General features: G+C 37.0%; 2 protein-coding genes across 2 annotated transcripts; both read right to left on the bottom strand.

Moving 5' to 3' along the window:
* Positions 1-780: 780 nt before the first annotated feature.
* cetp (cholesteryl ester transfer protein, plasma) lies at positions 781-9,050 on the bottom strand. Its single transcript, XM_084125096.1, has 16 exons — positions 8,773-9,050; positions 7,503-7,614; positions 7,288-7,419; positions 5,999-6,069; positions 5,805-5,892; positions 5,513-5,582; positions 5,263-5,323; positions 5,054-5,145; positions 4,792-4,971; positions 3,412-3,462; positions 3,055-3,204; positions 2,261-2,328; positions 2,125-2,167; positions 1,976-2,045; positions 1,811-1,896; positions 781-1,691 (listed from the first exon to the last, which is right to left on the bottom strand). The coding sequence occupies exons 1-16, from the start codon at positions 8,900-8,902 to the stop codon at positions 1,614-1,616; spliced, it is 1,482 nt and encodes a 493-aa protein (XP_083981222.1). The 5' UTR covers positions 8,903-9,050; the 3' UTR covers positions 781-1,613.
* Positions 9,051-10,013: 963 nt separating this feature from the next.
* Positions 10,014-16,172, bottom strand: herpud1 (homocysteine-inducible, endoplasmic reticulum stress-inducible, ubiquitin-like domain member 1). Its single transcript, XM_084125233.1, has 8 exons — positions 15,767-16,172; positions 15,094-15,171; positions 14,068-14,151; positions 13,550-13,698; positions 13,329-13,439; positions 12,143-12,508; positions 11,168-11,285; positions 10,014-11,064 (listed from the first exon to the last, which is right to left on the bottom strand). Exons 1-8 carry the CDS (start codon positions 15,920-15,922, stop codon positions 10,900-10,902), a joined length of 1,227 nt encoding a protein of 408 aa, XP_083981359.1. The 5' UTR covers positions 15,923-16,172; the 3' UTR covers positions 10,014-10,899.
* Between the last annotated feature and the right edge of the window lie 316 nt (positions 16,173-16,488).

Consider the following 16,488-nt stretch of genomic DNA (forward strand, 5'->3'; position numbering starts at 1 on the left):
CGGAAGAAAAGGTTTAACCAGAAACCTGCAACACACAATCATGTGTGACAGCACCAGGAAATATTTAATAATGGTAATACAATCTCATGTACATTTTTTTGAACTAATAAAGTTATATATATATCAAACTAATAGGCTATCACCATACTTCCCCAATCACAGCATATTAACATTAAAGTTTCTGAAAAATAATGTTTAAATATACAATGGGGCATTATCTAATTAAATATGCACTAATTTGCATACTTTCCAGAACAGAAATCTGAACACATGGTTAAAGCCAGGTTTAAAATTCACGTTTCATTTAGTTGACATATTAGAGTCAACGGTATCACTCCATAAATCAGAAAATACTGTCAAAAGCCAGAAGAAACTCCGTGTTTTTAGGAATAAAATGTTAGGCTATATAAACTAAGCAAATGATAAAAGAACAAACCCCTCTGCACATAGCCTAGGTGCATAGGTGCACTCAGTGCTTGAGAAACAAACTCATTTAAAGGAAACAACCTTAAAGGACATCCTATTGTACAGAAAATCTAGACACCATTGATAAAGTGTAATAAAATAAACACTTAAATATGTATTTTGGATGTTTAATTTTGTTTCCCAGAAGAAAATCTTGACAACTGCCCTAGTTCCTTGGTGCTCATTAAGGCTCCAGTTCTCATTAACTGTAATTGCATGAAAAGGGGTAGGCCTATCTTATAAACTGGCGTACCAGTATATTATTCAAAATGTCTCCCTTTGTGTTCCACTGAGGAAAGAGTGTTTGAAACAAGATGAGAGTAAATGATAACAGAAGTTTAATTTTTGGGTGACCAATCCCTTTAAGAATTGGTAAAATAATAGCCCATGTCTTTCGGAAGAAGAACAGGTTTAACCAGAAACCTGCAAACAAACAATCGTGTGACAGCACCAGGAAATGTTTAATAATGGTAATACAATCTCTTAGTTGCATTATGGAGGTCATGAGATCATATTACTGAAGAACATGTAATTCACATTTTCATATTTACAAAATTGATCATCAGTGTCACGGCTGGTGCCGTTTTGTATTGTTTGTTTGTGTTGTTCCCCTCCCCTTTCTGTTTGTTTTTACTTTCACTTTCTTAGCTCTGCGCCATTGGTGCTGCTCCCTGTCAATCATCGTTGGAGCCGATGACGTTGCCTCCGCTTTCGTCCAATTAGCGGACACCAGGATACTAAACGGAAACGCTGACACGGATCGAGAGAAAATGCTTTGTTCGTTGTCTGTTGCTATTCTATGGGGGATTGTGATCAAGAGACGACGTTAATTCTGTGTGATGTGGGTTGCCATTTTGTGCTGTATGTTCACATGTGTCTTGTGTGCTACCTAAACGACTCTTTTCCACCTCCCTTCATGTTGAAACCATTTGTTTAAACATGAACAGTTATTAAGGGGTTATTCCCTATACCCCTTATTAACTGCAGCGGACGTAACAATCAGCTACACAAAACATCAAACATCTTTACAAACAAGCAAAATTGCCAGAAAGAGTCATTCATATTTTTGTAATGCATGTGTGCATGTCTGAGTGTTGTTGTTTTTTTGTTGTTGTTTTTTTTTGTGCGAGAAAGAGAAGACAAGACTGTCAATCCAGTGTCCTCTTCAGGAATTCCACCAGCAGATGTTGTGGAAAACCAAAATCCATTTGGACTACCACATACCCCTGTACATTCACAATTAAAAAATAAGACAATGTTACCGTTCAAAGTGTTTTTCTTTGATATCATACATTATGACTGTAAAATACAGATTGATAATTATCTGCTAGTGAAATATACTCACGTCCTGAGGTAAAACTTCAGGATTGATGATGTCAAAGAGATAAAGTCCCTGTTCATCCATCAAAGCGGTTAAGTCTGGCTCCAAGTCTGAGGGGAGAGATGAAATATGATGCAAAGATATAGAAACACTTGATTTATATTGCTTGGTTATGGTGGCCACACTTACATGATATGACTTTGGGGATTCCCATCTTTTCCACAGCCTCCTGTAGATAAACTCTCAAGCTGTCTGCCACCTTTGAGGAGGTCATATAGCATTTATGATGATAAAATAGGTGATGTATGAAATAAATAAATAAATTAATTAATTCTCACCTCAGTGGCTCCTTCTGATGTGGAGACTTTTTCTATAGAGATACTGCAATCGTCACAAAACAGAAAAGAAAACTTTAAATCAGGGACATAAAACTTAAAATGTGATTGTGTAGAATCTATCTCCTTTATAACTTACTGCTCTGCAGTGGCTTTCAGAATTAGTTTCTTCTTTGCATATGAGGCTTTTACAATAACTGTCACATCCTGTAAGCACATAAACCATTGAAAACCCAACATAGGGAAACTGTCCCAATAACAAGCATTTTTTGTCATTATATCTACAGCGGGGGAAATAAGTATTGAACACGTCATCATTTTTCTCAGTAAATATATTTCCAAAGGTGCTATTGACATGAAATTTTCACCAGATGTTGGTAACAACCCAAGTAAGCCATACATACAAAGAAACAAACAAAAATAAGTTCAGAAATTAAGTTATGTGTAATAATGTGAAATGACACAGGGAAAAAGTATTGAACACATGAAGAAAGGGAGGCGCAAAAAGGCATTGAAAGCCAAGACAACTGCTGAAAACTTACAGTAATTAAAAAGCAATCCAGCCCCCTGTCAGTGGAAATTAATAACAGCTGGTTCAGTCCCAAATGATGGCCTACAAAAAGGTCTCATTGCCAAGGTGTCACACAAGACACATCTCATGATGGGTAAAAGCGAAGAGCTGTCTCAAGACCTTCGCAACCTAATTGTTGCAAAACATAATGATGGCATTGGTTATAGGCGCCATTCTAAGCTTCTGAATGGTCCAGTGAGCACTGTTGGGGCCATAATACGGAAGTGGAAAGACAATAATTTCACCATAAATTTGCCTCGACCAGTGCTCCTCGCAAGATTTCTGATAGAGGAGTGAAAAGAATAATCAGAAGAGTTGTACTTATTTCCCCCGCTGTATCTCCTTAATGTGCTTTAGCTTACGGTCTCAAAATAAAGTACTGGCACGTCTTGACTATCCAGCAAGAGCTCGACTCCAGCCACAGCTCTGACAGATGAGCCCTCTGTGGTGGTCCGCAAGTGTGGAACTGACACACTCCTCGCCTTTAACATTGGACCCTCTGAGGACAGCCACTAAAGAGAATGTAAAATCCACCATCACACTTGCACAAACACGCAGGTGCTCTAGTTTGAAATGACGGTTGGTGTGCTTCGGAGGGAAAACAATTTATTTGCATGTTCCAGTGGCTGTGTATAAAATGAGTCATTGAGTCATTCTAAAATGGCGGTCATTTCCTCCCCTTTGTGCGGTTTGAATATTTGTAATGAGTGCTTTAGTACCTTGCTCAATAATTCAGGCCTGGCTGAGGACAGCTCTGTCTGAAACAGATCCTGTAAAATAGACATTGCAGGGTTAATATAGTTAACTAAAACTAAAACCATAAAAAAAAATATGTTACTCAAAATAAATTAACGTTAACTGAAATTAAATATATATATATATTTTTTTCCAACATTTATCATTTAACTTAATTTGCTAAAATAACTAAAACTAAAAATTAAATACAATTATATAAACACACACACACACACACATGTATATGTATGTATGTATACTGTATGTATGTATGTATGTGTGTGTATATATATATATATATATATATATATACGTGTGTGTGTGTGTGTGTGTGTGTGTGTGTGTGTGTGTGTGTGAGTGTGTATGTGTGTGTGTGTGTGTGTGTGCTCTAGCTCATTTTTGTTACTGTCATATAAGCACTATTTCCACTCAAATTTGTGTTATGAAAATGTATGTAATACAAGTAGTAACTTAAAGGGTTAGCTCATCCAAAAATGTAAAATCTGTCATTAATTACTCATCCTCGTGTCGTTCCAAACCCGTAAGACTTTTTGTTCATCTTCGGAACAAATGAAGAATTTTTAAATGAAATCTGGGAGATTTCTGTCCTTCCACTGACAGCTACACAACTACCACTTTCAAGCACCAGAAAGGAAGACATCATTAAAGTAATCCATGTGACTCCAGTGGTTTAGCCTCAATTTTAAGAACTTTCTTTTGTGAGAGTACTTTCTTTGTGCAAAAATAAATAATAATTGACCACTTTATTCACAAAATATTAAATCTCCAACGTTCACAAGAGCACCATGACGCATCCGTGCTGTGTTGACCCAAGACGTTGTTGCGTGAATGCATGTCGGACCAGTGGAGTCACATGGATTACTTTAAATTATGTCTTTTTACTACCTTTCTGGGGTTTGAAAGTGGTAGTTGGCTAGGCTGTCAATGGAGGGACAGAAAGCTCCCAGTTTTCATTAAAAATATCTTCATTTTTGTTCCGAAGATGAACGAATGTCTTAAGAGCACGACATGAGGGTTAGTAATTAATGACAGAATTTTCATTTTTGGGTGAACAACCCTTTAATTCCATACACACTACACAGACTTATCACTGTAAATATAGTGTTTGCTTATATGTCTTAGTTTTGTTTTTTTGGGGTTTTTTTTCGTTTTCCTAGAACAAGGTTTTCAATGCAAAAAGGTTTTACCTTTTTCATGTTTTTCATTTAGATGCAAAAACATCTGCTCAAAAGCACCCCCTGGAGTTTAAAAGCATGTATTACATCACACAAATGCTGCGTATAGCTACAAACTTTCATAATACAAATGGCTCCAAACACATCTAATACTGAATGATATCATACTGTGAGATCTGTTCCAGAGATATTGCGAATAAATCGTCCATCATGGTGTGCGGCGCCAATTATGGAGTCAAGGAGCCCATCGGAGATCCAGAAGTAAAGCATGCGGTTCTCATTCAATTGGGAGGGGTTAAACACAGAGGTGTTGAGGTCTGAGGTCACATTATAAAATGTAACCAAACCCTGTTTATCAGAAGAACAACAGTAATCACATAATACGATATGCATTTATTTGAACAAAATCTTTAAGAATAAAATCTCAGACCTTATGATATGATTCTATATAATTAGATTTGATGATGGGAGAAGAGGTCACAGATATGTCTACACCGATGTTCCCATCACTAATAAACTGCTCTGCACACACAGAGAGAGATGTCACATCAATACAGAGCAGATACACACAACACATAACCACACACTCACACAAGACTGTTACATTAAAGAAGGGCAAATGAAAGCTCTGAATTTTACCTGCTTGCTCCTGTATGAAGGCCGCTAGTATGTTGGCCACATTGTTTATCTCCTTACAGATCTGTTAGAAAGGAAAAATAATGTTTTTGTGCTAATGTTTTGAGCACCTGATAACAAATGATAACCAGATAACAGAAAACAAAGTTCTAGTTACTGGAATAATGATTGTTTGAGTGCTAGAACGTTAGCTAAAATTCTGAGAACATGTTAGCTGGACAATCATATGGAACAGGAAACTAGGCACACTCACCTGTGACTTTACTACTAACTTCACTGTGAAAGTCACAATGTCTGTGAACATTCTTTTCAGCCATCCAGGTCTGCACACAGTCAAAATAAGAGTCATTTAAATGCTCTTGCAAATTAGCGCTGCTTAAGGGTGGAACATATTGTGTCAAATTGATCTCCAGGAAGTGCTCTTTACTCATAACCAAAAACTTTGACCTAGATATAAATCAAAGCCCAGATCTAAATGGTGTTTGTATCGTTGTATGGTCTGATCACTTCTAGTGTCTCTCAGTAATGTGAAATGTCAAACTCACTCTCTGTCTCCCTGCAGGAGCAGCTTCAGTTTGTGAAATGTGAGGTAACAGTCTGATGTGTCTGCAGCCACTCTGCCCTTTCCACAGTCTGACACACAATCACATATTTTTTTAGACAATAACTAGTACAGGGAATTCAGGATTAAGTAAGTAATGTCAAACAGAGCCGTCTAAACAAAATGTGACTCACTCACATAGTTTTGGATTGATGACCAGGTCAATTTGCGACTCAACTTCAAAATCCAGTGACTGTTTCAGGCTGAGTCTGTTTAAGAAAGAACATGGCAATGCAAATTTACATAGTGTAAACTAAGCAACAATAAATGGTACTTTCCACAAATACGGTATACTTTGTCTCGTGACTTTCAAGTAATAGAGGCACAAATTCCATGTTAAAAATGAATACATAAAAAGTAAGATTCCTAAAAATCCCTTTTGTAATTTTTTTTAAATATTCAAATATTAAACTCTGTTAAGTTATTGCAGAAATATATATATATATACTATATACTATATATATGTATACTCTATACTATATACTATACACACACACACACACATACATACATACATGTATATATATATATATATATATATATATATATATATATATATATATATATATATATATATATATATATATATATATATATATGAAGAGTTCAGATGCAAAAGCCTCTAAGTGCCATCTGAAATTTTCTTCTAGAATGATAATTTTTATCAAGCTTGTATAAGTTCAGTAATTTCACTTAATGGCAATGAAGATTACCTATTAATTGTCATTTAAGTGAAATTACTGAACTTAAATATACGAGCTTGATAAAAATGACCATTCTAGAAGAAATTTTCAGATGGCACTTAGAGGCTTTTGCATCTGAACTCTTCATATATAGCCTAAGTTATGTTTAAGTGTAAGAATGATGAAATTCAAAATTATTAGGTAATGAATTATGATTTTTGGATATTTTTTTATGTCCATTTAATGCTTATTTCTATGAAATTACAACAACAACAAAAATCACAGTTCATGGTTGTAAATTTTATTTAGACATTTTAGACATTATTTAGAAATTTTGCAAACTTCATAAAAATGCTTCAGCTAAAATAATGTTTAGTCTGTCTTCCTGAGGTTCATAATCAAATTTTCTGAAGGCTGAGTACCTTGAAAATAGATATTACTTCATTTTTGACAGCATAAATATAAATAAAACAGAACGAACTATGATTCTGTAACTGAAATATAAGTGTAGTGTGGAAGAAACCTTGAAGACCTTTCTCCAGATAGGAGCACTTTTGGACAAAACGCCCTAATGAACGCTGTTCAGTGAAGCAATGTGAACAGCAATAAGGAGATCTTTGCGTGTTGAGAGCTTAAACAAAAGACCACTGTTTTACAAAATCATATGTAGAGTAGAGCACAGGGTTAAACCACAGCTGTGCTATGACAGAAACCTGATTTGTGGTAATAAAAAGAAACACTCACAGCCAGCTGCCATATCCATAGTTGATGGTCCCTTTGAATACAGCAGAAACGTTTAAAATGGAGATCCCAATTCCTTCATTCTCTTTCAGCTCAAACTCACTCTTTCCGATGGAAAGGTTATGGATCTCTAAGCTGTGGGTGATGTGGGAAAGAAGAGTGTCGTGAGATACAGAATGTTACCACATAACATGTAAGCAACTGCAGGAGTTCCTTACTTGTGGAATCCGTATTTCACCGTCCCAAAGCCAATTGATCGCTCTCCCTCTACGCTGGGATATCTGGCATGCTGAAAAGCGGCCTGTATGACTTCAGTGGTCTTCTCATTCACTGAGGAATCAAGGCAGGGAGATATTTATTCTCTAGTCAAGGGTTTCCCAAACTCGCATGGGGTTTATGAGTTGATGAGAAGCTAATAATTAAATCATAAACATTTAAAATTGATTTATTTTTAAATACAAACAAACAATTTAAAACACATCCTATAAAAAGATTAAATATTTTATTTGTTAACCTGAATATTTTATTCATTAATCAACAAACTATGAACAAGTGACAGTGTTGTTAAATAATTGAAATATTAGATTAAATTTCAGGGGGTAAATATTTTAAGTTAAAGTGATTTGGCAGCCAAAAAAACACGTTTTTAAGTTTAGAACTTAGTTTAGTTATATTTTAAGTTAAAATGTATAATTATAAGGGAATATTTTAGGTTTTATGTCTCTTCCATTTTACTTGATAATGTGTTTTATAATTGTATTGACTTTTATGCTGTTCTTATTGAATTGTCCTGCAATCATTTTCTATTTCACAATCTTTACATATTACACAAATATTCTAATAATAGCTTTAAATGATACATTATACAACTGTTTTAAATGAAAAATAGCACGTTACACAGCATGACACCTCTTTCATGCTTAATACATTAACTATCTATTAAAAAACAGATACTATAATTTATTCTGCATGAAAAAAGGGGGTCTTGATAATGTTTGAAGTTATTTTTACCATCATTTTGAAACAAAATAACCTATTTTTTTGCTATCTGGTTAGTACTAACAGTTCCTAAACTGTTTTTGCAATTCCTTAACGCCATTTTGAGTGTAATAGACTTCTGCCATAGCTCAACTTGGCATGTTCATGAGAAAAGTAGCAATGTTCAATTTGTGAAGTCTCAACCTCCATAACGGTTTTGAAACTAAGCTCCTGTTACTATGCATTGCAATAGCATGGAAAAAAAAACTGACCAGGAACATTGTTAAAACAGCTCCACGGATTGTATTATTTGACACTGTCCCTTTAAAAATAAACCTTAACCTCAAACTTTGTATTGACTACAACTCTTGGCCTTGTTTCTATCTTGCATTAATCAAATTACTATTATTTTGCACTTGAATGAATTCTGCTCCAAAATAATGAATATCAAAACATAATACTCACTTACAAACAAGGTCTAAGTACATAAATCACTGAGAGAATACTTACGGACTACAGCTGCAGGATAGGTAAGTCTACAAACAACTCCTGTAAACCTGTAGGCCGAGGGAAGATCCAGACAGCAACTACTTATTTTGACCAGAGCAAGAAAAAGGAACAACGCTGTACTCCTCTCCATCTCAACAAAGTCTGAATGGACACAGATGAGGCTACACAGGCTACTCTTTCAGCAAGTATTTGAGTAGGAGGGACAGATTCAGAGGTAGGCCCAAAGGAAGAGGGGGAGGACAGGGCCTGTAATGTTTGATTTGCAGTGCCTCTCTTCTGGAGAACAGAGGAGAACATGGGGTTGACTAACAAATGTTTCTCAAGGTTATTGGAGGACAGTAAACCGTGCACAGGAATGTTTTTCTGGACATTCTGCTGTTCAAAACAAATAAGAGATAGGACAGAGTGGACAAGAGTAGGCCAAAGTTCATAGGGGTGGACAAGCTCTTAGGCGGTGGTGTAAAGTGCAGATAGGACACCCCGAAATGGACAGTCATCACCACAGTCCACAGGAAGTGGCTTTAGAAAGGAATAAGCCATACAAAACAAGTTATTATGGTTAGCAGATGCAAGCCAACAGACAGTTGAGTATGCTTAGGCATACATATTATAATCGGGCCACGATAGGTTTCTGTGTAGTTAAGTATTCTATTCATCACTACAGTATTCATCGGCCTGTCCAAATATAGGCTACATGTGTCACGATTTTGGTCTATGTATTTTGGGACTCTTAGTTTGAAGTTCTTTCTGTTCCGTTTTGACCTAGTTTCCCTTTTCCCGTTTAGTTCCCTCATTGCCACTGTGTATTTAATTCCTCAGTTCTTTGTCTTGGGTTGAAGGTTTGTGCTGGTGTCTTTATGTATGGTTCCTGATGTTTATTAAATGTGATTTTATCGTTCATCTGCGTCAAGCATCTTGGGATTATCAAGTCAAGCCAGTGTGTGACAACATAACAGCACAATATCAAATATTTAAAGAATAAAAAAAGTTTGCCATTCTTGCTTAGAATACACACAACGCAGATGCCAATTGTAATGCGACTTGCAAAAATCTCAATAATACCATTTCAGTTGGACAAAAGTGTGTATGACTATTTATTAGTCCGCATGTGGCCAAAGGTAAAACCTAAAATTATTTTTTTTTAAAAGCCAAAAAATAAAATCAAAACATAGGAGAAAACCTATGCTACACAAACAGAATGCAGCTCGCATTTCTATTACACTTTTCAAAGAATTTCAATATGAAATTGAAACAAAGTTGTTTATTTCTTTTTTCATTTTCTGGTACAAAGAGGCTTATCTTATTAATGTTAAACAATGCTATTTTATACATACAATTAAATGACAGCAATGCTACAGTGTTGATAAATACCAGATTAAAATTTTATTTTTTAGTCTCTCAGAACCATACATGTCCTAATTTCTGTCCTCCACTCTTGCAGGTACTAAAGTGCAGTTCCTTTGTGTAAAGAAAATGCAGAATTGCACGTCACTGAAATTGAAATTCGTTCGCCTTTGTTTCATCTCAAAGTCAACAGCAAACTCTGGTGCTCTTTAAATTGCAAATTCTGCTCAAACTACTTGAACGCATACCAAACCTTCTTCATAAATATTAACAATATTCATTTCACAGGTTGAATACAATTTAAAAAAAGCACATGTAAGCATATTTAACTTGCATAAACACCATTAGCTTCAAAGTGCCACAAATGCATTCTCCCTCCATCAATTCATGCAAAATCAATGTATGGCCTTCGTTGTCCATTATACTAGAACCTTAATAAGATAATCCCATGAGTTTAATCCTTGGATCACTCATCGTAGAGCACTTCAAGAGAATGAAGCCCTGGTGACAGAAGCCTATATAAGAGGATCAGGCCAGGAGACTGATACCATTGATTCCAGTCGGTGTGGTTATCTAAAGTGCTAAGCAAAAACTGTCCAGCAATATTTACAACTCCATGTCCATGTTTATACAGAATGTGCAACCAATGTTCACATAGGCAAAGGACTGGAAAGTGCTACTATTTGTAGTACTTGTAGCCTTCATGTATAATGTCCAGTCTAAATGGTCAAGCCAAGGGTCTCTAGGGTCCAGTTTTGTCGTTTCAGTCCGACTGCTTCCAATTCAGTTTGCAATGCCCTGTGGAGCCTCAGGTATCAAAGAAGCGAAAAAGGCTTTGAAAAACACCCATGCCGTCCATAGGAGGGGTCGTCTAACTGGGGTAACAGGCACTGCTATCATGGCGGGTTCAACAACTTCGGCATCCTCCACTTCAGCAGGGGGCGGCACCTTCAGGACAAAATGAGAATTATTAAATCACACACACGCCTACACACGCCATCCAAGTATAATTAGTTCTTATTTTCTTTCTTAAACAGAAACTATGACTCACTGGTTCTGGATGTCTGAGCTCATTTTGGTTCTGCTGGTTCTGTATGATCTCTGGTGCTGGTTGATTGTGAGGCCTGGCTTGGGGTCTCCGTCTAAAAGGAAACCAGCCTGCGGTGTGTCTGAAAGAGAGAAAAAGAACCATAAGAATAGCTTCAAAAAGGAAATCAGGCCTCCATAAGCTCCATTTCCATTAAAATTACACAATTTATTTTAAAATAGTCAGCCATTAGCACCTCAACTGTGCTCATTCATACATTACTAAATCACTGAGGACGCCCAAACTGTTTGTACGGTGGGGTGGGTCAAGATAAGGCCATAACATTGAACACCCTCAGATCAAGCTGAATATTGCTGGAGTGCTACGCACTAGTCTGCAGAGCAGTCAAACTGCCACGTTTGCAGAGATAAAGTATCAGAAGTTAATTGTTATCAGTTATAACAGCTGGAGCTCAACAAAATAAGTCCCAGAATGCCACCAACCAATCAGCAGTCATGTACAGGAAGATGTTTTTATCTATCTATCAGGGATCAGAAAGTGCTATCTGCTAATTTTTGCTTGCATAAGCTAAACTAAGCATACTGCTCAGGAATGCATGTTTGATAGTTTGTACACTCAAAGCCTGAAGTTATCTAACTGAGTGTGTATCTGTGTTTATTAACGGATCTCACACTTGCATTTTTCCAAAAACAATCAGTGTGACCAGTGTAGTCCAGTTCCCTAAACATATAACCTGCATGAACCTGTTCTTTTTAGTGAATCAAAAACATACAGCGCGAACTTCAACTCATTCTTTTTAGAGTCCAACTCCCAAACAAATGACTCTTATGAACTGATTCCTTAGTGAATTAAAAACATACAGTGTGACCAGTGTAGTCCAATCCCAGAACAAATGACTCGAAAACACTAACCACATGTTTCTGAATATTATGTTTGCAAAATTACAAAATAGACGTTTGGCGTTCAGTTTAAACTTACAGGTACATAATAACCAGGCTGCTCATGACCAGGACGAAGCGGCTCATGCTGGAGTAGTAGTACACAATGCTCAGGAAGACACCCAATCGGGATGCGGTGTACACCCAGTCCAGCCAGTCGCGGTTTATGTCCTCCTCGTCTTCCATCACAGGGCCACCCTGGGCATTCATTCTCAGATTCTGATTTGCTCCCTCTGGGTTGATGAACGCAGGACCTGGGGCGTTCTGATTGGCTGGCAGGTTGTTGATGGGACCTTGATTGGGTAAAGCTGCAGGTACAGCGGCTTGATGAGGGCCAACAGGCAGTGAGGTAGCAGCGGCAGGGACGGTCATCGGAGCGGAGGCGGCAGCTGTCATGGCAGCGTGACTGAAACAACACAGACGTTTCATTCACAGGTTGTACAATCTTGCTAATATTTTTATTTAATAGTAATAATACATTTAAAGTGCCCCTACTATGCAATTTTAAAGGCTCCTAATTTTGTTTTGGAGGTCTCCTAAAATATGCATCACATTTCTCAAAGAGTCTGAAAACAGTTTGGTCAAAGATTCAGTCTTTCTAAACCCCTCCTTTCTGCGAATGTACTCTGCTCTAAATGGTCAGACGGCTCCCAGTCTGTTGTGATTGGTCTACAGTTATCACCATATATGAACTTTAGCTACGGAAGCACAATGGCATCGGTTTTTCCGTACCAATTCCAGTGAGTCCTTGTCCTTTTGAACTGCATACAAAGTGGATTCGCAGCGCTGAAACAGTGTCTTCTCGACATGTTGACAACACGTTGTTGACGGGCAGCAAATGAAGACTATAGGCTGGCATTATGTAACTTTGTTACATTGTTACGTGGGTATGTAACAGAGTGGAATTGTTGAAGACTAGTTACAGCCGCTCAGAATCGATTCTTTCTTTTAGGAGACACTGTGCACTTTGATCGTTCACAAACAGCTATATTACACATTGCATGAAATGTAATATTCGAAAAAGCATATAGAGGCACTTTGATGATAATAAAAAAATTGGCCAAATTGTGAAGCCCTAAAAACATGCAAACCTGGAGCTTTTTTTATTTATTTATCTCATTTTACAATCGCAATTTAGATAAGGAAGGAAATAGTGTGCAATTACATGGTTTTTTTAACCTAATCGTGCAGCCCAACAATGTAATGTCTATATAGGGTGTACTTACTATTGCATGTAGTATTGGCGGGCATACATCTGCTGCAACCACAGAAGCTGTTGTGGACTGTAAAGGGAGTACGTGGGGAAGGCTGGGTGGGTCATCGCTGCTGTTACAGGCCTGTGAATGAAGGACAAACATTAACGTTAAACTCAACTTACACATTAACATTCATACACCTTTAACACTTACAGCACTGAATATCAATTTGACAAAAGACAAGAACTCACGTAGATGTGTCAGCACTAGTGTCGGGCCAGACAGCATGACCTCGCTGTCTAAGGCCATCCGTGGAGGTCACGGACGGTCCTGGAGACTCTGAGCTCTGGGTAGCAGTTAGTGGGGAGGGCTGGGAACTCTGCTGCTGTGTTGATGTCACCTACACCAAAGATTAGAAAGAGAAACACTTGATTTTTAAGCAGGAAAACCAGAACAGATGCATGAGACATTATGCAACTTCATGTGAAATTTGCTACAGGATTTGGTTTATGCAAACAAGGATGCAGAACGGAACAGGAAGTAAGCAGCTGTGTGGTGATATCTCCACCCAACTGAACAAGCACAGCACTACCCTGTGACAGTAAACCGCCACATCTGAACCATAATGTAAGGTGAACAAATATATTGCCTTGGAGCTAAATTCAGGACATGAAACTTATAAATAAACAGAATGTCTGTTTTTACATGTAGCACTAGATCTTACCACATGGCAAAAGCCTAATATAAACAGTAGATGGGAATAGCATACTTTGGGTCTTGCTCCTAGCTGGGCAGCAGGTTGGGGTCTCACAGCACACACCAGGTGAAGCGTAGGCTTGGTATCTGTAGGAACCTGCAGAAAAAGTTTTTTTTTTCAGTTCTTTTGACAGAAACAAGAGGTAACATGCTTTTTGAGGTGGCAAAGGCATACATCAAAGGAACTATCATATTGTGAAAGAGAAAGCTTTGAGAGATTGGATAAACCATGAGACTTTCACATTGACGCTCTTGATGGCATGACATCGATCAGGAGACAGGCTTTCACCACGTTTCAACAAATGTCCTTTTTTCAAATTCACAACTCGCTTCTTGAGAGGCTGCTAAGTGTTGTTTCTCTGAGCAGCTTTAAATTAGACTAACTTGAGCACATGATAAGAAGATCAGGCTGAGGATACAGTACAAGAGGTGTCTGTGGTTCCTCCCGTTATTATCATTTTGTTGTTGTTGTTGTTGCTTTGACAAAAACAATGACAAAACTATCAGTGTTTTTGCCAACACCCCTGCCTTTCAGGATAGCTAAATTTATACAATGAATCTTTTCTGTAACCCTGAATTTTGTTTCAGGGACATGGCCATGCTTTATTTCTACCATAAATGCCAAAATTGCTTATGATTATTTTTGATAGATTTTTCTGGATGCTCCTACTGGTAATGAAGAGTATTTTATAAAAATAGCCTGCAAATAATTCGTTAAAATTTGTATTTGTTTAATAATAAAATAATTTAAATATATAATACACATAAAATATAAATAATACATACAATTTTATAATTTTAAATGATAATAAAGTTTCAAAATCATAGATTTTTTTTTAATTTAAATATTAACAAAGAAATAGCTGGAATTCAATTTTTTTTATTTTTCATAGTTGGAAGCAGGTAAAGATAAGATACTGTAGAAAGTAAACAAGTGTAAGCCTCATGCATGGCAACCCATGTGTACATGTCTGTTGCAGTCACTTGTCAACCCTGAAATAAACACAAAAAAGCACCCATAGATGGTAAAGTCCCTCACCTTTGAGAAAACATCTGTCATAAGCAGGTTGTCCTGAAGCAGCTTGCCTGAGTAAATGAGTCTCTGGTCTTTCTCAGCCTAAAAGAAAATGAGTCCAAACGTCAAATAGTACCTAGAAAGTACCTTTATTTCAAGGTGACGTAGTTACACGTTACTACATGTACTTACTATAATAATAACAGTAAATTATGCATTACAAGTAGTTAACCGAAAACCAAACCCTAACTCTATAGTAAGAACATGTAGTTAATTAATATTACTAAATACTTATTTAAGTGAGTACAATGCAACAACGTTACTGTAAAATAAAGTGTAACCGTCTGTTTTTGCACAATGATATTAATCTAATGGTTGAAATGACAGATGTGTGTGAGAAGTAAAAACATACAACAAATTCCACATGTAACGTAACGTTACCTAGTAGTTGCTTCCGTATAATGCAAAATAACTACACAGTAGAGGAATAATGTTATAAATTATTAATTTACTAACACTATAAAAAAAGAAACCAATGGGGTGGAAATGTATCTTCTGTTTATAGAGTGCGAATGATTTATTGACAGTAAGATATTTCCTGCATTGCTCAGCCATGCTAGCTGGGTGTTGTATGTTGAGGAATGCTTACGACTCGCTAGATGTAACCCGACACCCATAAAATAAGAAACCAACCTACCGGGTTGTTGGGATAAACCTCGGAGAGGTGACATTTGAGGTCTTTTACGGTCCAGTCCACGCGCACTCCCTCGATCAGCTGATCGCCGTGAAACTGATTTGGCGTTTTAATAACCAGCGAGATAGTCTCTTTATCCGAGACCTTAGAACTTTCCATTTTTCCTTCGCAATTTAACCAATTAGAACTATATTAATGGTCGCATAAAATATCTACAGTAATTTTCGAAGACTTCACCACTCGATAAGTCAAAAGGACAATACACGATAAGGAAAGGTAGAGGTTCCTGATTCAAGAAGTTTCGGACGGCTCATAAGCCATGAAGTATTTGCGTGTAGTTTCCCCAAACACACTGTGGCCGCCTGTGATTGGCTGGGACGAGCTCGCGTTCAGACGTGGAGCCTGTCCTGAAGCCCCACGCACTGCGCACGCGTACTGAGAAACAGCCTTTAGAATTTGTTTTCACTGTGTTTCCTGTAAATGTTGTGATTGCATCAGATGGCTATTATGAAAGCTTCTTATTATCTCAGTACAGTTTTACAGAAATATGCGCATGTCTGTTCACGAATATGGGACACTTTGACGCCCCAAGGCTCAAATCCATGTTTTTTAGATTTATTTGAGATTAACGTTAACTGTTATCAACATAAAATTTAAAACATAAAACTTAATTTGAAAAGTAGCTATAGTTTAAACATAAAATTACTGTCTCCCCTTAAAATCAA

This window comes from Abramis brama (genome assembly GCF_963993115.1).
Source record: "Abramis brama genome assembly, chromosome: 9".
NCBI classification, from domain to species: domain Eukaryota; kingdom Metazoa; phylum Chordata; class Actinopteri; order Cypriniformes; family Leuciscidae; genus Abramis; species Abramis brama.

Excerpts from the sequence above, each read along its gene's own strand:
- cetp (XM_084125096.1), bottom strand. The coding sequence starts at position 8,902 with ATGGAGAGGAGTACAGCGTTGTTCCTTTTTCTTGCTCTGGTCAAAATA. Across the intron at positions 5,324-5,512 it reads AGTTAGTAGTAAAGTCACAG|ATCTGTAAGGAGATAAACAA; the intron begins GTGAGTGTGCCT and ends CCTTTCTAACAG. Across the intron at positions 4,972-5,053 it reads ATATAGAATCATATCATAAG|GGTTTGGTTACATTTTATAA; the intron begins GTCTGAGATTTT and ends TCTGATAAACAG.
- herpud1 (XM_084125233.1), bottom strand. The coding sequence starts at position 15,922 with ATGGAAAGTTCTAAGGTCTCGGATAAAGAGACTATCTCGCTGGTTATT. Across the intron at positions 14,152-15,093 it reads TGACAGATGTTTTCTCAAAG|GTTCCTACAGATACCAAGCC; the intron begins GTGAGGGACTTT and ends CTTTTTCTGCAG. Across the intron at positions 11,065-11,167 it reads AGCTCAGACATCCAGAACCA|GTGCCGCCCCCTGCTGAAGT; the intron begins GTGAGTCATAGT and ends TTTGTCCTGAAG.